The sequence below is a fragment of the Pelodiscus sinensis genome, chromosome 5, assembly GCF_052426305.1.
Source record: "Pelodiscus sinensis isolate ZL-2025 chromosome 5, ASM5242630v1, whole genome shotgun sequence".
NCBI classification, from domain to species: domain Eukaryota; kingdom Metazoa; phylum Chordata; order Testudines; family Trionychidae; genus Pelodiscus; species Pelodiscus sinensis.
The window spans coordinates 129,502,652-129,529,732 of NC_143056.1; the positions used below are offsets into that span (position 1 = coordinate 129,502,652).

Sequence of the window (27,081 nt, forward strand, 5' to 3'; positions counted from 1 at the left end):
CGGATGATGCCCGCAGCTTTAGGAACTCCAGCCTCTGCCAGAGGATGCACGCTGGCACTCCTTCTCCCCTCCCACCAGCCACTCCATCAGGGTCAGGGATGTCGACATGCCCATGTGTATTGAGGGTAACAGCCTATTCCTTGCTCCCCTAGTAATGAAGCCCTACATGGGACACCTGGACCCCACCAAAGAACACTTCTGTGCCAGGCTCAGCAGGCGCCACATCATGGTGGAGGGCACCTTCGGGTGTTTGAAGGGGAGGTTCTGGTGTCTCCTCACCTGCCTGGACCTCAACGACCAGAACATCCTCAGGTGGTGGCAGGCTGCTGTGTCCTGCACAACTTGTATGAGAACAAGGGGAGATGTGCCATCCTGTCACGGGAGGGGGAGCGGCTCACCAAGGCCTTTGAATTGCTGCGCACTGCTGTCATGCAGTAGGCCCGTCGGGGGCTGTGTGCATCTAGGAGGCCCCGAGGGAAAGTTTCAGCCAAGGCTAGCTGTGACACTCTTCCCTGGGCCTCCCCCCCCCCGCCCCCGGGGCCTCTGCATTGCCTTTTTGTGCCGTTCCTTCCACACCCTTCCCTTCCCCTAACCTCTCTTCCCACCCCTCCAACCCTCTTGCAGATACAATAAAGCAGACTTTTGGGTGTGAAAAATAAAGTGTTTTTTATTGGGGGGTAAATATCACTGCAGAGGAACTGGAGCAAGAACCTGGAAGGGGGGAGAAAAGGGGAGGAGGGGCTCAGGGCTGGGGGCGGCGCCTGCCACGGGAGGTCCCACTGCTTCGTGTGCGGGGCCCTTGGCGGCCACAGGGGGGACTAGGGGGAGAAGCTGGAGGGGCAGGGGTGGAGACAGAAGCGGAGACAGGAGCAGGAGTGGGAGGGCCTTGGGAAGGAGCGGGTGCAGGAGGGTAGCTCCGGGACCGCTCAATCGCAGCGACCAGGTGGCCCATGGCAACGGTGAAAGCCGCGTATATGCTGCGGTTCTGCTCCAACAGCTCCCGCCGTGCGGCGCGGCGCAGCTCCAAGTTGGCGTCCCACTTCTTCTTCTGCCGCTTGAGAGACCACTGCAGGGCACGCAGGCAGGCCACGTGCTCCCGCTCCTGGTCCTCAGAGGGTTGCCTGCGCCGGCGGCTCGCACGGGGTTGGGCGGCGGGCGCCGGCGGGGGCGGAAGCACCGCTCTCGCACCTGGTCTGGCTGTGAAGAACACAGAAGGGCAGTCACCCCAGGAGACACTGTGCCTCGAACCTAGCCCTCATCCCTGAGCCGACACCAAAAGGTCTGGGTTCAGGTGACGGTGACGTGCTTTGAGCAAAGCCATCTGTGGCATAGACTGTGGGCACTGTGCTGCAGGGGCACGAACGTCCCAGAGAGCCTTGCTACCCCCCACGCCCCAGAACAAGCAGGCATGGGAAGGTGCCGGCCAGGCTGGGCGCCTGCAGCCAGGAGGGGGAGATGGGGCAGCACGGTTTCCCTCCATGCAGTGCACACACGCCGGGTCCAGCACTGGCAGTCCCTCGGAGAGAGGATTTCTACCCCTGCCTGTTGGAAGAGGAGAAGGGGGGTATATTGGAGGAAACGTGCCTGAGTGGCAGACGCCACTGACTAGAGAAGGTGCTACTGGGGTCCCCTCCACTTCCCGGCAGGTTCCCATGCAGTGGTCTGGTGTCCTCTGCTGCATCACACTTGGCCGGGAGCAGATGCTGCCCAGGAGTGCGGACATAAGCCTGTGCGGCACTGCTGTGTGTGTCCATGACCCCAGCCTCCTTAGTGGTGGCTGGTGGTGGGAGAGTGTCCCAGCATGGAGTTGGGAGTGAGGAAGGACTCTCCCGAAACCCTGTCAGCAGGAGCAACGGGTTCTTGTGTGGCAGCCTCATGTGGCTATCTGCCCCGGACTGGTGCTCCATGTGCACAGGCTGCTGTGCGATGCCCAGGCCAAGAAGGCCGAGCGAGGAGCGCTGAAGCCCCTTGCAGCCCGACGCCTCCCCCCACGTGTAGCTAGGGAAAGTGATGGAACTCACATGAAGTGCCTTCCCCAGCTTCCACTGAGCCCTGGGACAGATCCTGGGAGGGGGGTACCGGCTCCAGAGATGACCACCTCCTGGCTGGTGGGCATGGTGTCGATGCTGGCCTCCTCCTCATCACCCTGGTCCACAGCCCCACCTTCGGGGAGGCTGACGACGGGTGTGGCCAGGCTGGAGGCCACGGGCAAGGGGGGTAAGCCACCTGCCCCCCTCCCAGGATGGCATCCAGTGCTGGAGGTAGGAGCAGGTGTGCGGGGCCATCCTGGAGTGTGAACTTTGCTCCCCTGCCTCAGTGTAGGCCTGCCGGAGATCTCTAGTTTTCATCCGGACTCGATCCAGGGTCCAGCTGTGCCCCTTCTGGGCCAGGCTGGTGGCCATCAGGCCATACGCATCAGCGTTCCGCCTCTTGGGCGGAGATCCTGGATGCTGTTCTTGTTTTTAAGCCTTGACTTGACAAAGCCCTGGCTGGGTTGATTTAATTGGGATTGGTCCTGCCTTGGGCAGGGGGCTGGACTTGATGACCTTCTGAGATCTCTTCCAGCTCTAGGATTCCCCCAGACCTCAAGGAGACCCAGGATCTCTGCAGCAGTCCAGGAAGATGCCTTCTTTCACCCTCAGGCAGGGGCTTCAGAAGTGGCTGCGGACTCCCCTGCAGCCATGGAGGGAGCACTTGGGTCTGCCATGGCAGCAACCCAGGGTGCTGTGTGGCACAAGGCTGTCAGGGCCAGTGTGGTGCCACATGCAGTTTCCCCTGTAGCTGCAGCTTTAAAGGCTGGAGGGGGAAGGGGAACTATAGAGTTATGAGGGGTATGGACAAAGTGGCCACAGGGGCAGCTGTGAGAAGCCCTGGGGGCCAATTATTTTGAATTAAGCACATCTGCACCATCCACATTCACCCTATTTTGAAACAGCACTCTCATCACACTGGCATCATTCCTCATGAAATGAGAGTTTATTTCACTCCAGCAAGCCTGTTATTTATTTCAAAATAATGGGCTTGCTGGGTTGACATTAAATTATTTCAAATAACTTGCCTTGTTATTTGAAATAAACACTGTAGCGTAGACATGCCCATACAGAATGGGAAGCGACTGTCTAGGAAGGATACTGCAGAAAGGAATTTAGGGGCCATAGTAGAACACAAGCTAAATAGGAGTCAACAGTGTGACACTGTTGTAAAAACGCAAACATGGTTCTAGGAGGCATTAACAGGAGCGCCGTGAGCAAGGCAGGAGAAGTCATTCTTCCGCTCTATTCTGCGCTGATTAAGCCTCAGTTGGAAGATTGTGTCCAGTTCTGGGCACCACATTTCAAGAAAGCTGTGGAGAATCTGGACAGGTTCCAGAGAAGAGCAACAACAAGAACAAAAAAATCTTAAAGGTCTAGAAAACATGAGCTATGAAGAAAGACTGTAAGAAATTGGCTTGTTTTGTTTAGAAAAGAAGACCGAGAGGGGACATAATAGCAGTTTTCAAGCATCTAAAACGGGGGTCTCAAGAAGGAGGGAGGAAAATTGTTCTTCTTGATCTCTGAGGATAGAACAAGAAGCAATGGGCTTAAAATGCAGCAAGGGAGGCTTAGGTTGGACATCAGGAAAAAGTTCCTAACTGTCAGGATTGTTAAAAACTGGAATAAATTGCCTAGGGAGGTTGTGGAATCTCCATCAACGGCAATATTTAAGAGCAGGTTAGACAGATACTTGTCAGGGATCTAGACAGTGCTTGGTCCTGCTGTGAGGGCAGGGGACTGGCCTTGATGACCTTTCGAGGTCCCTCCCAGTTCTAGTGGTCTGCTTTTCTATCATTTCAAAACAACAAACTTGCTGTGTGGACGCTCACCTTGTTATTTCGAAAAAAGGGGAGTTATTCTGAAAAAAACTCAGTGTAGACATGCCCTGTTTGGGTGACTGGTCACAGACAGAGGTTAAGAGTATTCCTTTTTTGTGTAATATTTTTCCATTAATAAAAACCATGGCAAAAAGCGCAGCATGTAAAATTATGCCCCGAGCCCTAGGAGTTGGGAAAGGGTGAGTGTCTAAACCAACTGATTTAGGTCTTGAGCCTTAGGAACTGGGCAAAGGTGGGTGGGCTAGAATGTGCAGGTAACATTTTCTCCCGGCTCTGAGCATGACTGTTGTCATGAGTGTCTGGGCCGGGATTCCTGGGACAGGTTGTTGCTCAGGTGCTCTCTGCCAGGCCTCAGATGCGTGTAAACAAGTTACATTAAGTTTAGCTCCAGGCTCTGTAGACCCGACTACCTGAAAGGGCCTGATATTCTCCGCCCCTGGGTTGCTGGGTGTCACAGGGCAGCCAGGGCTTTTACAGGGAACCCAGCCGTGAATCCAAGAAGGGAACGTGGGCCTTACCCAGGGAAGCCAGGGCCCGGTAATTCTTCTGCATCTGGTCTCCGTACAGCTGCTTCTCTGACTCGGTCAGCAGCGCCCACTCCGCCCGGGTGAAATACAGAGCCACGTCCTCGAACGCCACCGGGGGCTGCTGGCACAAGCGACCCGCACTCAGCAGGGGGCACCCCCAGGCCAGCAACCGGGCCCCAGGGACACTCCCCCACATCCCCCAGGGGCCTCCCCTGCGCCCTGCGCCCCGCCCCCCCCCAGGCTGCTCTGCCCAGGCGGCCCCCTAGGACCCCGCTGCTGCCCCCGCAGCCTCCTACCTGCGCCGGCCCCGCTGCAGCCATCGGGGCGATCAGCTGGAACCACACAAACAGCTGCCGCTCAGCGTTCGATTCCCCCCTCCCCCGTCCTACTGAGCATGCGCACATGAAGGGCGCACGCTGCTGGGGCTGCCGCCCTCGCGTGGGTTCAGACGGGCCGGCGAAAGCTCCGCCCCCTCCCCGCCCGCGCGCCCCGCCTCCAGGGCGGATTTAGCGCCTGGTCTTTAACCCTTTCCGCCCCGCCCCGTCTGGCCGCCTGCAGTCTGCCCCCTAGCGCCCGGCTGCAGGCGGGGCACCTTGTTCCAGGAGCCGGGCTGGAAGCCGGGCAGGAGCGGGCCTGGGATCCCAGGAGTCTGGGCGCTGGGAGATGTGGGTCCAGTACAAACTAGGGATGTAATCGTGTAGTCGATTAACTGATTAACTAGTAAGCAAAAGCTTAAAGGTTAATGCAATCGGATCCGTGTTTCTCAACCTTTTTTTATGAAGTACCCCTTTTTCAAAAAAAATTATAAGTACCCCCCCCCCCAGTATCTATAGTTTTCTAACATGCACATTTTTCCCCCTACCATTTCGACACATTTGTTTAAACAACTTAATCGTAGCTGGGTGGGCAATGACGTTATTGGGTGTGAAAAGTACAACAGTAATAAAACGCTGTAAAACTTAAAACAAAAAAATTTTCTCCAAATTTCAGTTGTGTTGACGTACCCCCCAGACTTCTCTCGTGTACCACTAAGGATATTTATACCTCTGGTTGAGAAACACTGCAATAGACTGCCTGCATTTCCCTTCCCTCCCTCCCGCAAGCTGACCAGCAGCCCGGCTCAGTCCTGGCTCATGCAGATCCGGCACCAACCCGCACTGCAGCTCTCCATTTAAAGTGTACAGGCTGTCCTTGCTATAAGTCCAAGATACATTAAAAAAAACTTGGACTTATAGTGAAACAACTTAAAGCAGGGAAATTTTTCCCTGTGAGTGACTTCCTTTAAGCAAATTGGGGGGAGTGTTTCGCATGACTTATAGCACGTCGGTTCCTACAAACGTCAACGACTTTAGTGTGGAATGGATGTATACCGGGGTGACTTATAGTGGGGACGCCCTGTATTAGGAACTTGGCAGGCAGTTCTGGTTCATGCCAGGTCCAGGAGATCAGACCCTCCCCAGACAGGGGCTGCTGCCTCCCCGAGCTGCTGCCTCTTTATCAGAGGCAGCAGCACTGGACGACAGGGCAGCCAGTCCACAAGGCTCCCACCTGACACCCTGCGCTGCTGTCTCTGATACACTGGCTGCTGGTCCCACCCCTGGGGACTATAGAATAGTTGACTAACATAAGGATTAAGGCGCTTCAGGGGGTAGCTGAGTTAGTCTGTTACAGAAAAAAACAACAAATGGTCTGGTAGCACTTTATAGACTAACAAAACATGTAGATGGGATCATGAGCTTTCTCAATTAACCGATATTTAACATCCCTTGTACAAACCCTACCCTGAGCCTGGAGGTGGCTCAGCGCTGCCAGCTCCAGCGGCCGACTGGGTCTGTCTTTGTTGTGGGGGTGGACAGAGGTGGGGCAGAGGCTGCTGAAGACAATCTGCTGTCCTTGGCCAGGTCTGGGTCAGCCCCAGCCACCCAATGTGCCTGCATGCATGGACAGTGCCTGGACCAAAACCAGTTTGATGTAGAATTACGTTGACACAAGTTACTTCACTATCCGAATGTCAATTCAGTTCAGAGCGTCCTTGCCTCGATGCGCTCATTGCCAAACTGGAACACACACAAGACTTTACTTACTCCGCAATAAACCTAAAATATAACATTCAGGGAATGGGTTTGAAGGGATTCTAATTCCCCTAGAATTTAGCCAGGCATTAAGGACAGGGTACCCATATTTCCATAAACTGAACACAAGATCTCAGGGGTCCAGAAGAAATTGGGCTTTTCCCCATCAGAAAAAGTTCATGCTAAGTGATATCGGGGGAGTCACCATTAGGGTGGTGATGTACAATGAGTTTAAAACCCAGGGCCCGGTACATCTTAACAGTGTTTAGCCTCTTGCATAAAGATCATTACTTTGGTTTGGATGTGAAAAATATAAATGGGGTAAGATATTTCTGCGGCCTTTGCTAACCATAAAAACAGCACATTTGCCAGCACAGCTGCTGGCTTTGCCTGAACACAGTGGTTATGGAGGGTGCTAGAGATGCAATACTGGCAGAGTGTTCTGCAGGTCCCAGTTGTGTTTTGTGAGACAGAGGGCCTTGGCAACCTAAAGCAAAGGCATCTGTCTGTCCAAGATGCTGTGTGACAGACATCGGTACTACATGGAAAAAACACCAATGCAAAGGCTGGGACTGTAATAAGGCAGCAGGTTTAAAACAAACAAAAGGAAATTTTTCTTCAGGCAGAACAGCGTCAACCTGTGGAACTGGGACTTTTCATCTTAGAAAAAAGACTGGGAGTTTCAGCTTAGAAAAGAGGAGACTAAGGGGGATTTGATAGCGGTCTATAAAACCATGACTGATGTGGGAAAAGTGAATAAGGAACAGTTATTTACTTGTTCCCATAATTTAAGAACTAGGGGGCACCAAATGAAATTAATAGGTAACAGGTTTAAAACAAACAAAAGGAGGGGTTTTTTTCACACAGCTCACAGTGAACCTGTGGAACTCCTTGCCAGAGGATGTTCTGAAGACCAGGACTTTTAACAGGGCTCAAAAAAGAACTAGATACATTCTAGTTCTAGTCTGTTGCCAGTCCCTGGACCAGTCAAGAAAATAACCCAGACAAAGGGTGAGCTGAAGCAGTACTAAAGCTACAGATTCTTAAGGGTAAGATGATACTCACACACCTCTCATTCATACTGGCAGCTGAAGGTAGGCTGCAGACATGGCATAGGTAACTTCCTATTTCACAGGTAGCTTGAGCTGGCCAGGCATCAGCTTCCTGGCGACTGACCACGAAGCTCACGGCTATCCCTGGAGTCCCTTGGATTTTCAGGAGGGCTACAGCCTCTGATACAGTCCCAGGTTTCACATGCTGTTACATCCCTTCCAAAAGGAGAAGATCTTCCTGGTCGCTTGTCAGCTAATTTATCTACTTGCAGGATCTTTGCCTGCCTTTAAAAGGTCATGGATCCTAAACTGCCTTTTTGTCTGGATATTTCTCATTCCCACCTCACACACATTCCATAGGTTACATACATAGAATCATAAGCAATATGGTTTCTAAGCAAAGTGGGTCTCATAGCCGTGAATACAAGAAATTACATTATAACATACTAAAGGTGTGATAAAAAGCTTAACAAATTATAACCAAGAAAGCCAAGGTCAGGGAAGAAGGGAAAAGTAGAGGAGCATGTCTGGTCAGCTAGACACAAGTGACGAGGAGGGAGGAGGATCATGTCCGACTGGTTACAAGGTCTATCAATGGCTGTTAGCAAGGATTGGCAGGAATGGTGTCCCTAGCCTCTGTTTATCAGGGGCTGGAAATGAGATGGATGGACCTTTGGTTTGACCCAGTGTGGCCGCTCATATGTTCTTATGGAACCCCTTGCCAGAGGATGTTGTGAAGACCAGGACTTTAACAGGGGTCCAAAAAGAAGTAGATAAGTTCACGGAGAATAGGTCCATCAATGGCAATTAGCCAGGATGAGTAGGACGTCTTATTTTAATCACCTTATCTTAATCACCAAAAATATAGATTATGATTTTTTTTATAAGCGAATTGGTGAGGCGGAGGGTTATCACGGAAAACTAAGATCCCTGGTGATAGTGAAGTCTGTGATGATCTAGACAAGCAGTTCTCAACTGGCACACAGCTGCAGAGCCGCCCTTCGCACCTTGCCCCGGACTGGGCGAAGTCTCTCAGCAGCCCCAGATGGCACAGCACCACATTTCCTGGGGGCAGGCCCCAGGGCAGGGTGTGTATGTGTGAAGAGGATTCTAAGCTCCTGGGGCTGCTGTGAAGGCTGCAGGTTCGGGGCGAGAACAGGCTGGAAATCATTTCCCACCATCACTCCAGAGCTCAGCTGAGGGGCAGAGAGCCTTCCCCGGGCCAGCACTGTGCGGGGCTTTGGCACATCCAGGGCTTGGGTTCTCCTAGCCAACACCCTGGCCCAGAGGGGTTTGTGCTTTCCCAGGCTGCTGGCCCAGTCCGAGGCAGTGGAGGACCTGAGTGCTCCAGCCCAGTGCTGGTTCTGTGCACAGCACTGGCCGTGGGACGCACACACCCATGGTGGAGATGTGGAGGAGCGGGAGGGGGGGGAGGAGCGGGTGCCAAAGGGTAAAGCAAGAAGAGAACAGGAAGAGCAGGTAAAGGGCTGACGGGTGGGCAACAGAGGAGACACGTCACTAGCTGCCACCCGATGCCTGCCTGCACTCACCAGTCACTGCAGCGTGCAGCCAGAAATGGAATTGGGGGGCAGGGACCTGCTGGCTGAGAGCAGGGGCTGCACTGGTGGACCTGCAGGGGGAACAGCTGGCCTCACACTCTGCATGTTCACCCTGTCACTAGCGTGGCACACTTTGGCCTACGCCTATCATTAGGCACTTTCACGTGGGTGGCTGTGTGGCTGATGAGCAGGGATCCGGCCAGCAGCAGGAGCCACCCAGTGCTTACAGGGAAGAGGCAAGAAGACAGAAAACATGGCACAATTTGCCTGTTTTTAAGAAAAAATTGGCGCACCCCAGGGCCATGCTTAGGGGGGCACAGGGCCCTGGTCAAAACCCCTGTTCTAGGGCCCACTCCTGCCCCCTCTTCCCATCCCTGCTCTGCAGTCCCTTCCAGCCCCGTATTCCTCCGCTTTCCACTGAAACTTTCCAGAACATTCAGCCTGAGCCAGACACCCAGCAGGAAGCAAGTCAGCCCGAACTGCTCCTGTCTGAAGAAGCCAGAAGCAATGAAAACAAGGTCTTACTGAAGTCAATGTGTCAGGCAACTTTAACCCAGGGGAGGCATCGCTCTGCCTGGGATGTGTCCCTCTTGTTTACAGTGGAGACACGCGGAGGAGAAAAGCAGCCATGGGGGCTAGGTTGACACATAGACCCCATCAGGGATCCAACCCTGAATGTGTAAGGTAGCCCTATATTGTCCCTGCCTGGCATGCGCCTGAGGGTTTGTCACTGGCAGTTTTAGCTCTGGCCTGAACAGCTTCCCGGAGCTGAAATGCCTGGATTTGGCAAGAGGGAGAGAGCACCTCAGAGCTCAGCTGGTGGTAGTCCGCAGAAAACCCTCACTCCCAGCTAGGGTTAACCTCAACACCCCACCCAGCCTGGGGCAGCCTGAGCCCCATACGCCCCAGGCACTGACCCCCATGGGCAGCCAGAGCCGGGAGCAGCCCAGGCAAAGCATCTCCTCACCTAATGGCGAGCAGCCCCCGGCACTGGGGCCAACAACCCAGCCACGACTCCCCTCCATCCAGCCCAGCAGCCAGGGCAGAGCTTCTGGGAGCTGCCCAAACTTCCCCTGACACCAGCCTCGGGGGAGCTGGGCGCCCTGCAGTGAGCCAGAGCTGTCTAAGGCCGGAAGGAACCGTTATCCTAAGGGGCTCCTGGCATTTGTTGCATGTTACAGCTTCCTTTCCGCTCCGGTGACCTCCCTTCTATGCAAACAAGGGGGCATAGGTTCAGATATGCAAATCGAAGCATTACATCACTTGTGCCCAGCCCCCAGCTTTCTGAGCCTCCGGCTGGTCCTACCTGTGCAGGGTCACGCACATGGTTTGAGTGTGAGTTGGGTGAAGTTTGGGGTGTGTGTGGAGGAAAGGGGGGGGGTTCTTAAAGCCCCAGCCAGCTCCGAAAGGATGATGTGAGAATCTCAGCTGTCAGTCCCTTGTGGCTGGGAAGGTGTCAGGAAGAGCAACCCTTCCACAAAGCCATGGAAGGGAAGTAAAGCGACTCCCCCCCCCCACACACACATGTATTCTATTTTTAAAAATCTCATGATTTTTGGAGCCAATCTCGCAATCCAGAAGGGACCTAGAGGTCATGGCCTAACATGCATTATACAAACCAGATCATCTCATCTACATGTCAGGCGGCCACATGTCCAGTCTTGGCTGGGACAGTCCCTTTTTTTTTGGTCCTGTCCCGGTCGTCCCAGCTTTTGGGGGCAAAAAGTGCACATTTGTCCCTTTACTCTGCCCACTGTTATAAAAAAACCAAATGGAGTGTGGAGGAATGAGCAGGGGGTACGTGTCCATGCAATGGGGGAGGGCTAGTCGGTGCTTGGTCCTGCCGTGAGGGCAGGGGACTGGACTTGACCTTCCAGTTCTAGGTTTCCATGAGCCACAAGGGAGTGCCCAAATGGGGGGCCCTCAAGCCAGCCCCACCACGCACGGGGGCGGGCGGGGGTAGCTGGGGCTAGCCCCCTCTACACAGTGTCCCCCTTTCCCTTTGAGAAATACCGTCACCGGATCCAGTTCCCCGTCTTGAGCCGGGTCTGGGTTTGACCGACGGGCGTTCGATCCGGATCAGAACGTCCCAGGGGAGGACAAAGCGGAGTCCCCGCTTCCCTTCTCCCCCGCCCGCGTCTCTGCTGGCGAGCAGCTGAGAGTGACGAGCGGGAAATGCCCAAGGGGTGGGGCGAAGGGGACCTCGTACAGCGGCAGATGTAGCAATCGGTCCCGCTCCGCTTCACTTCTGCCGGGAAGCCGCGGCGCGACTCGGCGGGGGCCGGGGGCCGGGGGCCGGGCATGGCGCTGCAGGACCTGCTGAAGAAGGTGCTGGAGCCCCTGGAAAAGAAGGGGGAGCGGGAGCTGCAGCGGATGAGCCACAGGCTGCAGGCGTGTCTGCTGAGGGAGGGGGCGAAGCTGATCGCCGAGGAGCAACCGCAGGACCTGCACCCCGGAGACCAGGCAGAGGGATGCCGCAGAGACGGTACAGAGAGATGGGGACCCCCCCTCCAGGTCCTCCCCACCCCCAGCCCGCCTCTTTCTGGGCATCCCCCCCCCCCAGCCCTTCCCCACCCCCAACCCGCCTCTTTCTGGGCATCCCCCCCCAGCCCGCCTCTTTCTGGGCATCCCCCCCCAGCCCTCCAGCCCTTCCCCACCCCCAGCCCGCCTCTTTCTGGGCATCCCCCCCTCCAGCCCTTCCCCACCCCCAACCCGCCTCTTTCTGGGCATCCCCCCCTCCAGCCCTTCCCCACCCCCAACCCGCCTCTTTCTGGGCACCCTCCCCCGCCGTGGATAGACCCCCCCCTCGCAGGGGTCATCACAGCCCCCATTCTGCCTCGCTTTTCGAGCGTGTCCGGGCGCAGGCTGCTTCCTTCCTCCCCAACTCCGCTTTCACTTTGATTCTGGCTTCCTGCCAGCTCCCCTTATCCCCCCTCCCCCACACGCTCACACACTGACCCCTGCCACATCCGGAGCTGGTGTGGAGTTAGGGACCATTTACACCTGGGGAGACTCGCCCCCCCCTCCTCCCAGCTCATCTGTGAAAAGCAAAAAGGAAGTTAGTTATTGATCCATTGGCAAAACCCCATGTCACTGCCCCCTCCACACACACTGACACGCACTCTCTCTCTCTCTCTCTCTCTCTCACACACACACACACACATTCACATACACACACACACAGGAATACAATGTTATTTCATTAGCATCACTTCACACACACGCTGACACACACACATTGACACACACACACGTGGGAATACAGTTATTCCTTTAACATCACTTCACACACACACACTGACACACACACATTGACACACATTGACACACATGGGAATACAGTTATTCCTTTAACATCACTTCACACACACACACTGACACACACACATTGACACACACACACAGGAATACAGTGTTATTCCTTTAGCATCCCTTCACCATGCAAAACTAACCCACCGCACACACTGGCACTGGCACCTATTTTAGGTGGGGGTGCTGAGTTATGCCCCCTCCCTTACACTTGTTTTGTGCCCCTCCGACAGCTGTCCCAGATCGGTCCAATCGGACGCCGTTCATGGCAATGGCAGCTGGTCCGTATGGTCCAGGAGAGTTGGCAAACTTAGTCCCTCGCTGCCCCCAGGCCAGAGCCATAGCTGGGGGGCACTGCTGAGCTCCGGTCCAGTGGCAGGACCCTGGGTGACAGCAGAGCCTCCAGGGTCAGCAGCCTGGTCTGCGAAGCCTGCAAGGATGGGACTGGCAGGCAATGGGACCACAGGGGTCAGAGGGTGGCAGTGAAGCTAGTGGGGCATGGGGAGACCCCAGAGACCCAGCACGATCCCATGGAGGGCTGCCCAAAGGCCAGGATACGGGGCTGGTGATGCTGGCGGCAGGTTGGCACTGAGGCTTGCCCCTGTGCACAGGGAAGTTAGGGGAAAAATCGTGGGGGTGCTGCAGCACCCCCTCCACCCCAACTTCCCGCGTCTATGCACACACAAACTCATGCTGGCTGCACCCTTGCTGGGGGCAAGGGGTCTCATTTTGTTCTGGATTTTGTACAGCACCTGGCGCAATGGAGGGCCGGTCTGTGGCCGGGCCTCCCCGGCGCAGGCCTGCCCGCACTTGCAACTTCATCCCAAGAGAAGTCATTGCTAAGCTAAATTCAGCCTCGCTCATGACCTCACACTAGAACTTTGCAGTCACCTGATTTTTTTTTTCAGCCCCGAAGGGTCGCCAGGCTCCCACGCTGAGCCTCAAAAAGAGGGGCTCCCGGAGAGTCCCTAACCGCAAGGCTGACCGTGCGCTGTGTGGTGTTTTAGGTAAAGTGAGGGCATCGCTCCACCCCTACTGCGGGTTAACAGAGTTGTTTGTTGTCACATGGGGAATTTCCTTTGTTTCTTTTAAAAATTACAAATTGCGCCATGACAGGTGTCCAGGCTGCCTTTGCAGACTGCATCAGAACGGACCCTATTCCTTCCCACTGCCGTATGTCTTCCTTCCTGCCATTCCCTGGGCCAGACACCCCTCTGGCCCCGTTTGTAGCAGGCCTGTGCAGTGTTCACTTGAAGAGGAAAGGCCAAGGAGCAAATCTAACTGAGGGGCAGAGCATTCCGCTTTAGTCCTCTGAACCCCGCTTCTCTGCAATTATTGATCCTTCCCCTTGGTCCCAACTCCCCCCCCCCCCTTTTCCAGCCTCTAAGAATTAAGTTTGTCCCCTCTGTGGAGGAAGAAGCATGTGGGGCGTGGGAGCAGCGTGTGTTGCCCCCTGCTGTGAGCTGACCATGGGTCCCCAGACTGATTGTCCCCCATTTTTTCCTCTAGCACCCCCAGAACCTGCAGCTGCTGCTGTGCAGAGCGAGACCCTTCCTGCCAGTGCTAGCGCCGGAGCAGCGGGTGAGTAGGGTGCCCTTCAGGGGGCACATGAAAGGCTCTGGAAGGAGGAGTCCTTTCCCCAAGCCCGGGAGAGATCATTGCTTTTCCAGATCCAGGCTCTGAGACTCCCAGAGCAGCTATGATGGAGGGCTCTTAGGTTTAGGGGGGGCTCAGGGGAGCCAACAGCCATGCCAGGCCCCCGGGCAAGGCGGGGGCAGGGCTGGCCCACAACGTTTTGGCACCTGAGGCAAGGAGCTCAAATGACGCCCCCATATGCACTGGGATCAGACACAATTTTCTACACTCTGGGTCCTAGTGGCACCCCCCCTCCCCAGTCTGGCACCTGAGGCAGCCGCCTCAGTTGGCCTCATGGTAAGGCCAGCCCTGGGTGGGGGGTGGGGCAGCTGCCCATTCCAAGAAGGGGCGGGGCCTCAGGAGGAAAGGGCGGAGCCAAGGGTAGCCTGCCCTCCACACCACTTGGATGGCCATGCCCCCACCGGGAGCGTACCGCGCCCCCACCTCCCCAGGCAGCTCTAAGAGCAGGCTGGAGCAAGCTGCACAGTGCTCCGTCAGCCATGTAAAGGGCTCAGGGTGCCTCTTTGAATCACCTGGGGCAGCTGCCCCCTTTGTCCCTCCCCCACCATCGGCAGACCTGGAGGAGACGCCCCCCCGCCCCGCCCATGTCCTCCTCCCATGCATTGGTGGTGAATGGCAGAGCGCCCCATGGCCCTGCTTGTGCCCTTCACTAGCTCTTGTAGAAAGCAGCCAGGAGGGGATTTCTTCCCTGCCCAGCGGCTGTTACACTGCTGAGCTGTCAGGGGAGTGCCCTGCGCCTGCTGGCTCCGTAGCAAGTGTCTGTGGAACAAGGCACCAGCTGAGTGGTCTCTGCCCCCGCCTGCTCTGAGCTGTGAGAGCCCTGACGCCTCCTCTCTGCCTCATTTGCTCCAGAGCCTCCTCCAACGGCAGCTCCAGACTCCACACAGCTGGAAGTTCTGTCTCCGGACAAAGCCGAGGGGCGCACAGGTCAGTAGTTCGCTGTGTGCAGGGCTTAAAGTCTCATAGACAATTTCCAGGTGGGGTGTAGGGACTCCGCCCCATGGGAAGGGCCCAGGCTCACAATTTCTGCCCCACGGGAGGTGCCTGGGTTCAACCATGGGGTTCCACAAACCCCCTGAAGCTGGCTTGTGCTCCGCCCCCCTCCTCCCCCAAGGACTGGGAGCCCAGGTGGAAAGCCAACAGCATCAGCTAGAGTCAAGGGAACAACAGCCCTGCCTTGGCGGAGTCATCAGGCACAGCGTGGGGAGGGCTGGGTCCCCTTCCCCTCCCCCACAGAGGTCCACATTGGGGTCTAGAGACATCAAGTTGTCTTGGGATGTAATGATGGGACCTAGGCACTGCCCCAAGCCCCTGATCTAGCCTGGTGGCCCCTCCACACCACTCTAGGTCACAACTTTGAGCTAGTCTAGACTGTGTCCTGCAACCTCAGACCAGATCGATGGTCTAGCCCAGTCGCCCATCTCCAGCAGTGGCCATTAGCAGATGCTACAGAGGGCAGCCCCCACCCGAGGCAAGATTTCTCCTTCCCTCTCTCTCCATGTCATGTCCCAGTGGTCCAGCGGAGCCCGGAGGTGTCAGAAATTTTCCAGTCTCAGCCGCTGGTGGAGGGCAGCCATGCGGCCTTGAGTTGCTTCATTGCGGGGTATTTCCCCCCCGAGCTCACCATCACCTGGCTCAGGAGGGAGCGAGGAGAGAGCGTGGCTCAGCCTATCGAAGACTCCATGGATTACGCCATCGTCCCCAAGGAGACCTGTGCCCGGGATGGGGAGACCTACCAGCAGAGGGTGACGCTGTTCTTCAGCCCCACGGTGCAGAGAGACCAAGGGGTGGAGTTCCTCTGCCGGGTGGGTCATGTGGCCCTGCAGACCCCCATCGAGAGGCGCACTGGGACGCTGGAGGTCAAAGGTCAGTCTGAGCGTAGAGGTGGAGCGTTAGCACCCATGGGTGGTGGGGGCTTCCTCTCTGCTAGCGTGCATTTTCCTGTCTCCAGACCTCGAGCCTAGTACAGGCTGAACCTCTCTAGGCTGGCGCCCTTGGGATATGACCTGTTCCAAACCAGAGAATTTTCCAGACCACAGGAGGTCGGTGTTGTCTTAGCAACACTGCCTCTGCTTATTGGGCTCTTGGGAGACATTTTGGGGTAAATTAGCACTAAATAACAGCACAGAGCACTAAGAGCCAGGACTGGTGGCTGTAAACAAACTGTGTGGAACTGCAGAAAACTTGGCCACATGCATGAAAAGTGGACATCCAGCAACTAAAATTATTCTGGACGACGGAGGTTTCCAGACCAGAGAGTTCTGGACTAAAGAGCCCAAAATGCTGGGACATAGGAATTGCTGCTCCAGATCCAGCCACTGGACCCATCTAGCCTGGTCTCTCGCCTTCTCCATGCTGTCTGTATCAGACTGCTGGGTCCCTCTAGCCCTGTATCTCACCTTCCCCCTACTGGCTTTCCTGAGTCAGATCAATGGGATCACGCACACTGGGGTTGGGGTCATCTCCTTGTTCCAGGTGTGTACAATGACTAAGGCTAGGGCTCCGGATCCATGTGTGCTATTCCTAAGCAAAACAATGAACAAACCTCTCAGGTCCTGACTTTTCCTGAGGCTCTGTTGGGCTGAGAACAAACGTCCAGACCAGAAAAGTCCTTCCAGAAAAAAGATACTGGGAAGCAAGGATTGGAAATTTGTAATTGTAAGAGTACGAGCAGGGTTGTTTTCCCCAAAGAAATGTGACAGCCAACTTTAGCCAGGGTGTCAGGCAAATAGCAGCACAAACAGGTGTTTACTGAGCCTTTCAACTCTATGCCGAATGAGAAATCCAGTACGCACCGAAAGGACTGTTCTCCCCTGGTAAAACAGCTTCTGTAATGTCTTCTCCTGGCCTCTAATTCTGTTTCCTGGGGTCTCCGAATAGGTGCAGCTACCCCTGACTCCAAGGAAGTTACCCCCGAATCACAGGAAGTTGCCTCCGCCACCGAGGAAATTACATCCATTTCCAAAGCAGTTCCGGAAGTTACGGCTGTTTCCAGAGACATTGCCCCCGACGCCAGGGACGCTTCTCCTGTTTCCAGAGAACTTGCCCCCGACACCAGCGAGGTTACATCTGTTTCCATAGAAGTGACCCCTGACTCCGGGGATGTTACAGCTGTTTCCGGAGACATTACCCCTGACACCAGGGAAATGAAGCCCATTTCCGGGGAAGGCAGAGGACACGAGGCTGGTAGAAATGGTGAGTGACAAGGCTAGCTGGGCAAGGTCTTCCTATTACATTGAAGACAGCTGAATGGAGAGGGGGCGGGAGGCCGCCGGGCCCAGGAGTGCGTACTCTGCTCAGGGTTAGGCTGCAGGCTGGGGCTGAGGACCCAATCAAGGCGAAGTCAGGTTCTGGAGTGGCAGCGTTTTGCCAGTTGCTCTGCCTTGATTTCCTTGGGCCAGATCTAAGCCCAGTGATGAAAACAGGCCCCCCCCAGTTTGGGGGCTGACTCAGACATTGGCTGTGGATTTGAACCCAAAGGGGCTGAGGACTTACAGGACCCAACTTTTAGAAACACCGTGGTTGTTGTGAGCCGACACGGAAACCTTGGGCCCCAAGATGGCGGCATGTCCAACCCCAGAGCACCGCCCTTTGGAACGGAGTGGCGAGGGGTGAGGTGGGGGTGGAGGAGGCCAAAGGGGATAAAGACCCGGAGAAAGCCTTTGGGGATGTGGACAGAGGAAAGGGCAGTTCTCAGAGACACTGAGGAGGAAGAGGCAGCAAAGTTTGGGCACTGCCTGGATACGGGGAGGCGGGCGGTCAAGAGGGAAGGACCAAGTGACCCCCCACTCGCAGGCTGGCGTGACAAGCGGGGCGGGGTTGCTGTCAGTAGAGGCAGAGGACAGAGGGCCTGGCAGAGGAGAGGTGGTTGGCCAGATGTCCAGAAGGAGGCTCCAGGACCGAGGGGAGCTATTGGGCGGGGGTGGGAAGCAGAGGGATGCAGCCGCAGCCTGGGCTGCCCCCCCAGCGGCTGGCCACTTTGCTCCGCTTCCCCCTGCAGCTGCTGGTGAGTGTGTGGGGAGCCCCGACCCCTACTGTGGGTGCCAGGCCTCCCCGCTAGTCCCCCAAGCTGCCCAGAGGCTCTGACCCCAATCGCTGCTGGCTTCTTGCCTCTCCTGCCAATGGTATTGGGGAGGCATGTGCCCCTCCCCCTCATGCGTCGACCCTGTAGATCACAGAGTAGCTAAGGGACCCTATAGATAATCAGCGTGCGGCAGAGAGCACGAGGCAGCCCGTCTCCTTACTCTCCTCTGTCCCTCTTTCTCCCCTCAGAGATACACTTTGTTGACCGGCACCGAGAACAGCTCATCCAGCGAGTAACTTTGGTTGAGGGCATCCTGGACAAGCTGCTGGGCAGCGTGCTGGACCACGAGCAGTACCAGACCATTCTCGCCGAGAGAACCAACCCCATGAGAATGCGGAAGCTCTACGAGTTCATGCTGAGCTGGAACAGGTACTGCAAAGACCAGCTCTACAAGGCACTGGCGGACAAATGCAAGTTCCTCGTCGCAGACCTGGAAGGGAAATGAAGGCAACGAACCACCTACCTCTATCCGCACCCTCACACACGGCTTCCCCTTTACATCCAGGGTCTGTTCCAGGGAGGGAAACTCATTTTTGGCTCTTCCCCATGTTTCCAAAGATGTCCCAACTGGTTAAGACGAGGGCTGCGTGAAAACTTTCTCTCAAAATGATTTTTCAATGGAAAATCAGGTTCTCCACAAGATAAAAATATCTGCTTACTGTGGAAAAAAATTGTTGGAAGAAACTAAGATATCTCAGCCAAAATGTGAAATATTTCAATTTGGGTATAATTTATACAAGTTATAGTTCACATGCCTCATCCTCATTCTCATCTCTGGATCAGGGACCTCAGCTGGACTACATTTCCCATGATGCACCATGGCCACGACTTCCCATGATACAACTGCCACTCACCAAAAGGAGGGACCATGGTGCATGTTGGAGCTCAAACTACAGTGGAGAATGTGGGCATCATAGGGCACCCAAATTTCAACTGTTTGGAACTGTGGCAACATTTCCAATCCCAAATATTTTGGTTTTACGTGTTTGGGTTGGTTTGTTTGTTTGTTTGGCTGAAAAGTTGATTTTGTTTTTTAAAAAAACATCCCTGGAAAAATTCTTCATTTCCCAACAGCAAAGGCACAAACCAAACTGCAGCTTCCTCTCCTGGCCTGGCTTTGCCAGCCACCCGAGCCCCAGGCAGGTGCTTTCCACTGAGCAGGAAGGGCTGGAGTGTTTAGCTTCTGGACTGCGCCGATGAGAGCTGCAGATTTGGGAGGGGTCTCCATCTTACTCCAGGCTCTGGGAAGATAAAGGGCATCAGCACTGTTCCCTGTAAGCTGAGCGCTTGGGCGGCCATCCAGGAGAGACTTAAATGCCACTCAGATGATGGGCAGAGCTGGAAACTACATGCTACATGGAAGCATGTTTCTACTGGTGATACACATGCTGCACATACCTCGGTGCACAGAACATTTATTCTGCACACGGATGGAAAATGTTAGAGGGAACCCTGGACATCAGCCCTGAATCCCCACAGCTCCTCATAGAGTTTAAAGCCAGAGTGGACTGGTCTGACATCCTGTGTAGCCCACACCCTTATGTTTTACCCAGTAGGATTGCCAGGTGTCCGGAATTGGCCCGGACAGTCTGATATTTGCGGCCTCTGTCCAGTAAAAAAACCAAAATACCAGACATGTAAAATGTCCGGTATTTTATGTTTTTCTCAGACGGAAGGCCACTTGGGACATTCCTCCCCTGCCGCATCTGGCAGGTGTGTGGGGAGTGGCGAGCGAGGGGATTTAAAGGCACAGGGCCCTTTTTTGTGTGTGGTTTTTTTTTTTGCTCAACAACTTTGATCCCCTTTGTTTGTTTGTTTTGCTCAACCAATTTTTTTTTCCTGCCATGTTCGGTATTTTTTCTGAAAGTATCTGGCAACCCTATCACCCAGGTATCCCTCTACTGAACCTAATAGCCTGCAATTGGCTAACACCTCTTCCATAATGGGCATCCGGTTGGGATTGGAAGACACCAAGAAATGGAGGAGCCACCACTTCCCCTAAGCGTGCGTTCTGGAGGCTAATCATCTCCCCGAGCGAGAAAAAGTGGTGCCTGCTTTCTAATGTGAACTTGTCTCAGTTCAGCTCCGCAGCCACCGGTTCTTGTTCTGCTTTTCGCCAGGAGATAGAGGAGCCACAGCATGCAGCCTCCCACCCCCACGCTCTCACTTCCAGGACAGAACCCGTTTGTCCTTTGCATTGGGTTCCAGGCAAGGCAATTCCACTGCAGCCAGGACAAGGCTGTGCTCCACTTCCCGCCAGACACGCCCACGTCCCCCCACGCTAAACCCCGGCAGCCGCCCATCTCCATCTACCTGTGCCAACTCCTTGACACTGTGTCGGGGGAGGGGCCAGCCTCTTCCCCACCCTGCCGAAAGGGGAAATGGCTGTAATCCCAGCCGTTATTATTTGAATCAAGAAGCAACTTTTGTACCTTTGTATTTATATTAAAAAAAAGGCAGAACTGTCTAAGAGCAGGGCAGCCACTCCGTGGTGCTTGGCTTGGTGGCAAGGAGGATTATTGGGGTGGGGGGTCTGTGACGGACCGGGCCGGGTCTGGTCACAGCTGAGGGTGTCCGCTCAGGGCAAATTGCTCAAACTCGGGGCTCCTTACAGCCCCAGACTGGAGACCTTCCCAAATAGGCCACACACCAGTCACACGGAGCGCTCCAGCTACCTATCTGGCCAGCATGAAGTCTCATGAGCAAAACCCCTCTGACCCCACAGCTCCCTCTGTGCCGCAATCAGCCCTGAGCCTAGCACACAGGTGAGGGGTTATAGAACCCAATTTCTCCTACCCCGAATGGGTTCTCCCAGTCCCAAGAAACCAGCCACAGGTCCCAATCAATTTACGCTCTGGGTCTTACTCACAAGATCACGCTGGGCCAATCCTTTAGAATCTAAAATCTAAAGGTTGATTAATAAAAGAAAGAAAAGCCTGAGAGTAAGGTTGTTAAGGAGAATACATTACATGCATCGAATTGCCCAGTTCTCAATACAGGCTCTTAGCAGAGATGTTATAAACTGCTATCTTAAAAGTCTTTGGTGTATACTCTGGCTACGTCTAGACTGGCATGATTTTCCGGAAATGCTTTTAGGAAAACTTTTCCATTAAAAACATTTTCGGAAAAGTGCGTCTAGATTTGCAGGACGCTTTTCCACAAAAGCACTTTTTGCGGAAAAGCGTCCGTGGCCAATCTAGACACGGTTTTGCGAAAAAAAGCCCAGATCACCATTTTAGCCATCAGGGCTTTTTTGCTCAAAACAGTACTGTGCTGTTTACACTAGCCCTCTTGCGCAAATGATTTGGGCAAGAAGGCTTTTGCCTGAACGGGAGCAGCACAGTATTTCCGCAAGAACATGGACGATCTTACATGAGATCGTCAGTGTTCTTGCAGAAATTCAAGCGACCAGTGTAGACAGTTGGCAAGTTTTTCCGCAAAATCAGATGATTTTGCGGAAAAACTTGCCAGTCTAGACACAGCCTCTATGTCAGGACGGGTCCACGGTTCTTTCCAGCTCGCTGTTCCTTGCAAGGCTGCATCTGGAATCAGTAGCTGAACTGAAGACAAGATGAAGATTGCCACATGGCACTTATATACCTCTCCTGGCATCTTCCTGGCCAGAGCAGGTCACATGGTCGAGTGACCTATCTGTTTTACATGCTGGCAGCCATTATGCCCTGGCTGGTCTGCAGGTATCCAGATTTCCGGATACATTCTTCAGGTGTGTATTGGCACCTAGCGATCCATTGTCCCTGGATGGTTGCTAATTAGCATAGTCGCTGGCTGAATAGTCTTTGCCCATTGCTCTGCCTCAGCACAGAGCACATGTTTATAGCTCCACATAGAGATATTATACAAGTACATTGTGGACGAGTCGTGGGGTGCGATCACCCCCCCCTTCATCCTCTAACCGGGTCCCCGGCTCGGATCCCCGGTCGTGCATCCCGTCAGTTGGGTGCGATCACCCCCTCCCTGCCGAGCAGGAGAGGGGGGTTCAGCAGACCCCGTGTCTATACCCCGCCTTAGCGGGGTGGGGGTGGGGGAGCCTGCGCCCCTAATCTGGTCCCTCAAAGGGACGATACCCTGGCCGACCCTACCGGCCGGCCACCACAGTTCACTGGTTTGTGCATGCTCTGATTCTGACGGGTTGGGTCCTCAAGGGGGATGGGGAGGGGGACTCAGGCCCTCCCCTGGTCCCTCGAGTACCCTTGCCATTCCCCGATGCCTACCAGGATTCGGGGGTCCAGGTTCGGGGTTGCTCCGCTGACGTCCCGCGGTTCTGTTTGCTCCCGTGGATCTTGTCCCAGCCGAGCCGCTCTGTCCGTGGGCGGCGGGGTTTGTCCTGGTCGTCCTCCGACCCAGGACTGGTCAACCGCCGGCTGCGGGGGCCATCTCGGGAGCCCCTGGGATGGGGACGGGCCGCCTGCCGGCCTCAGTCACGCACCAGGTCCGTTCTAGGTCTCTTCTACCTCCCCGAGAGGAGGCTGCCCCCTCCCTCTCTGCCGGCGGGCCTTTTTAAAATGGCCCGCCGGGCTGGACGCGGTCAGGAGGCCCCACCCCTCCGGTGACATGGCGGCTTCCCCAGCCACGTCCCGGCTGTCGCTCCCTGAGCCTTCCCACCGCCTTCCCCATTCTCCGGCGGCCTTGCGGTGTGTGTGGGGGGTTTTGCCCACGGCCCCCTCGTCTCCCGGCGGCTCGAGCCGCTCGGCGTGCGGGCCGTTGATGGCCCGTCACATACATGAATAGCATATACAGAATCAGTAGAACAGAAGCTTTCATTTGACACCTCACATGGCCCCCTTTGTATCTACAGGGTCCCATGGGTGCAACAGTGATCTTTAAAATCCAATAACGTGACAGGGTCACATGCCAAAGGAGGAATCAGCAGCTGCTGGTAGGGAGAGGACACTTTCGGACTGTGATAACTGGGGGGTAATATTGAGCCACACTTCTCCAGCCCTAGCTGAGTGGGAATGGGACGTGGGGCTTGGAGCAGGGCAGAGTCAAGACTGGCTATTCCCTGTGTAAAAAAAATGAATAGGGCAAATGCCGATGCCCCTTTGGATGCGTTAACAGTGTGGCTGGGCGTGTGCCTGGGTCCAAGGACAGCGCTAAAAGAATTTGTGGCCGCATGTGAAACCTGGCTGGGCAGCCATCAGTGTTCCCTGTAAGTGGAGCGCTTGGGCGGCTGCCCAGGAGAGATTCAAATGCCACCCAGATGATTAGCAGAGCGCCTAGAGCCGGCAGCATGATTCTACTGGTGGTGCACATCGACACGTGCCTCAGTGCACATAATCAAATTGATTCTGCACATGGATGGAAAAAATAGAGTGAACCTTGGCAGCCATTGTGGCTTGCACTGGGGTGCAGGTTGGAGGCGGGGGTAGCTTGGGAGAAGGCTCTGCAGCCTGAGCTGCAATGTCTATGCAGGTGTGCATAGCTCTCTAGCACATTTCTGTGGTGCTGGGTGGGGAGTCTTAGATAAGAGTTCCCTGGCAGCTGTGTGCTTGGGCAGCTGCCCAGGAGAAATCCAAATGCTACCCCGAAGATTAACAGAGTGCCCACAGCTAGGTGTTTGTTTCTACTGGTGGTGCACATTCACACACGCCTCAGTGCACATATTAACATTTATTCTGCACATGCATGGGAAAAAAATGAGAGGAAACACTGCCTTAGACCCCCAAAATGTGTAGGGCACAGACAAGGGTGTGCGTCTCTCCGAGGCTTCATCTACACTGTGGCCTTTTCCGGAAGAGCCTATGCAAATAAAGCACAGATTAGCATATTGCCACACTTCATTTACATAAGTTATTGAAGTCGGTTTTGCGCAAGGGGTTTTTGCGCAAAAACAAGCAGTGTGGATTTTTTTTTTTTTTTTTAAGCACAAAACCCCTGTTTTGCGCAAGATCCTGATGCCTCTCCTGGTGTGTGGGAGTGGGGAAGGGGACAAATAGCCAGGGAGGAGGGAGACAGCTGCAGCTGGGGGTTAGCAGGGGGGGGGGGAAAGGCGGTCTGAGGGAGGTTTCAGGCCTGGCGGGGGTATGAATGCACCAGCGCAGGGGAGGAACATGGGAAGGTGGTAAGGATTATAGGAGACAGGCTTGGTGGAGAGAGGGGACGGGACAGAGGGGTCTGTAACCACCTCACAAAGTTTTGCCCTTTCTTTAGCGAAGTCCTGACGACATACCCCTAAAAGGTGACTCGGCCTTTCTCCCACCTTACAGGCCGCACCTGTCTGGCCTCGTGACTCGTCATCTGGCAAAGCTGTTTGTTTGAGCCACAATGTTCGTACTTTAAACAAAAGCATTTCCTGCATCTTATCCAGCCCCGAAGTGTGTCGTAACCCTTAGCTCCAGGCCTTGAGCTAAGCAGTTTCCTCTCCCCCCCACCACCATTTCCCTTTTCAATTTTGCTGTCCCTGGCTTTTGAATTCCTGCTTACTCCAGGGTATTTCTGGGTGAGTCATCCCATTTGTCACAGCGCTTTTGGCTGGTGTGTTGGCCATTTTGTTTCCTGCTATCCTAATAAGCACTGCGATCCAAGCTAAGGCTGCCTGGCTCCCCATGTGTCACAACTCTGTTATTATAGGGCAGACTTCCTCAATTACATCACTTCTCCAGACTGAGACTCTTTTATCCACAGAAAACTGGAGACAGAACAATGTCAGCTGCTGCTGGACGTGCAGTTCAGATCCAGTTTATTGCTACTGATTCAGCGTCAACTATTCTTGTGGCTGCACTAATTCCCAATCTTGATATGCTGGGTGCCATCCTTACGCTTCTGGTTTTGTTTTGGTTTTTTTCCCCCCCTTTTTGGACCTCTCTCTATATTTCAAAACACCAACTCCACTTCACAGCTATATACTGGTACATTTAATTTTTAACACTCACCCTCTCTTTTTTGCCCTTACATTTATACAAGTCAATCTAAATCCATGCTTGGGTATGCGACTTTCCATCCAGAACTAATTTTCCCAGGGCTAAACGTTTTGACTTCATTCAGGTTCTCCTTGTCTTTCAACTCCAGCATGTGGAATTTCCCAACAATATTGTGCTTGGTACAGGTTGAATCTCTCTCGTCCAGCTGTCTCTGGTCCAGCATGATTTTAGGGAGCTGGATGGCCACTTAGCATGGGTGTGGCCAAATTTCCCGCAGTCCCATAAAGTTTGTTTACAGCCGCCAGTCCTGGCTCTGTGTTCTGTGCTGGTATTTAGCTCTAGTTTACCCCTAACTGTCTTCTAGGCGTCCAATCAGCAGTGGACGTGTTGGTGATGCTGCTAGACAATATTGACCTCCCCTGGTCTGGCAAATTCTTTAATTCGGCACTAGTCAGGGCCTGAATATGCAGGACTAGAGAGGTTCAGCCTCTGCTTTCATCATTGCCATTCCCATTAATTTTGGCTTAGAGCAGGGGTGGGGAACCTAAGGCCCAATCCAGCCCCCCAACGCTCAGGACCCCTTGCAGCATTGGGGAGCCCAACTGGCACTCCAGCCTCCTCCCTGCCCCACCGCAGGGCTGGAGCACACAAAGATCTACTACGCTGGGCCCCACTAGGCTCTGGTTTGCAAGGGAAATGTGGGGAGTGTCTTTCGCCTTCTCAGTCAGAGGCCACCTCAGTGAGGGGTTGGGTTTTTTTGCTTCTCACTTGTGTGCAGCCCCTGACTCAAAAAAGGTTCCCCAACCCTGGCTTAGAAAGTTAGATCCAATAGTTTCATTTGTAATGTGGATGATGTTTCATGGGAAAGCGACAAGGAGTCTTGTGGCACCTTATAGACTAACAGATGTATTGAAGCATAAGCTTTTGTGGGCAAAGACGAAGTGGGTCTTTGCCCACGAAAGCTCATGCTCCAATACATCTGTTAGTCTAGAAGGTGCCACAGGTCTCCTTGTCGCTTTTGCAGATCCAGACTAACACAGCTACCCCTCTGGTACTTGTTTCATGGGAAGCTACGTGTAGCACACACAGGGGTTGTAAGAAAGGCTCTGCTCGCAATTCATAGTGCCTGGGTTTGTATTAAATCTAACTTTCTAAGTTCTAATTTTGATGCAGACCTGAAAGCGTCAGCCATAGTCAGTCTGTGTTTGATGAATGCCATGAGCAGTGTCTTCTTATCTCCCCCACCAGCAAGACTTTTAACTGGTTAATCTTTCCTGTACATTGATCTTTCACAGAGATTACACACCCTTTCTAAAGTCATTTAGTATTAAATATTAACACTACAAATCTGAACCTTGTAAGTTTATCTATTTGTTCTTCGTACAGAAACAAGACAAGGAGCAATGGGCTTAAACTGTAGCAAGGGAGGTTTAGGTTGGACATTAGGAAAAACTTCCGAACTGTCAGGGTGGTGAAACACTGGAATAAGTGGCCCAGGGAGGTTGTAGAATCCCCATCTCTGGAGATATTTCAGAGCAGGTTGGACAGACACCTGTCAGGGATGATCTAGATGGTGCTTGGTCCTGCTGTGAGGACAAAGGACTGGACTCAACCTCTCGAGGTCCCTTCCAGTTCTAGTGTCCTATCATTCTAGGATACAATTTACATTGTTTTGCAATTTCCCTTTTTGTAAAGACCTGTGCTTTGGTTTTAGTGATGGAGAATGTGACGTCCCAGTCAGAGGTCCCCCTAATGCATAGCTGATTCTTTTTTCTGCCACCTTTCTAACACACAGAGCGCAAGCAGCTATGGCTAAAATGACATTTGCCCCAGCATGTATTTGTTTGGGGGAGAAACAAATACATCATATTAAATAAGATTGGGCTGATAACGCTTCCTTGTGGGGTTCCATTTGTACTGAACATATTCAACACAATTTTTCCAACTCCAACCTGCCTGGTCCTTTTATTCAAAAATTCTCTAATTTCCCCTACATTCTTCCCCTTATCCTAGTGCATTTACTGGGTACAATAAACCTTCCCTTTGTGGCTTGTCCTACGTCTTTTCACT

The 27,081-nt window shown here is 54.1% G+C and overlaps 2 protein-coding genes across 3 annotated transcripts in view; one reads left to right on the forward strand and one right to left on the reverse strand.

Moving 5' to 3' along the window:
* LOC106731659 (uncharacterized) overlaps window positions 1-4,833 on the reverse strand; it is a 44,153-nt gene extending 39,320 nt beyond the window's left edge. Inside the window, exons 1-2 of the mRNA XM_089778844.1 lie at window positions 4,695-4,833; window positions 4,390-4,516 (exon numbers count right to left, since the gene is read on the reverse strand). Coding sequence (XP_089634970.1) covers window positions 4,390-4,516; window positions 4,695-4,802 — 235 coding nt within the window. The 5' untranslated portion in view covers window positions 4,803-4,833. The remainder of the gene's footprint in view (window positions 1-4,389; window positions 4,517-4,694) is intronic.
* A 6,440-nt stretch (window positions 4,834-11,273) lies between these two features.
* LOC102458637 (uncharacterized) lies at window positions 11,274-21,200 on the forward strand. Of its 2 annotated transcripts, XM_075929059.2 has the most exons (7): window positions 11,274-11,566; window positions 13,299-13,397; window positions 13,900-13,971; window positions 14,899-14,973; window positions 15,559-15,912; window positions 16,927-17,241; window positions 18,319-21,200. In XM_075929059.2, the coding sequence occupies exons 1-7, from the start codon at window positions 11,383-11,385 to the stop codon at window positions 18,573-18,575; spliced, it is 1,356 nt and encodes a 451-aa protein (XP_075785174.2). In that variant the 5' UTR covers window positions 11,274-11,382; the 3' UTR covers window positions 18,576-21,200. The 2 variants fall into 2 exon arrangements, with proteins under 2 accessions (XP_075785174.2, XP_075785175.2); XM_075929060.2 differs by lacking the exon at window positions 13,299-13,397 and having other exon boundaries at window positions 11,276-11,566; window positions 18,319-21,199.
* Window positions 21,201-27,081: the final 5,881 nt, after the last annotated feature.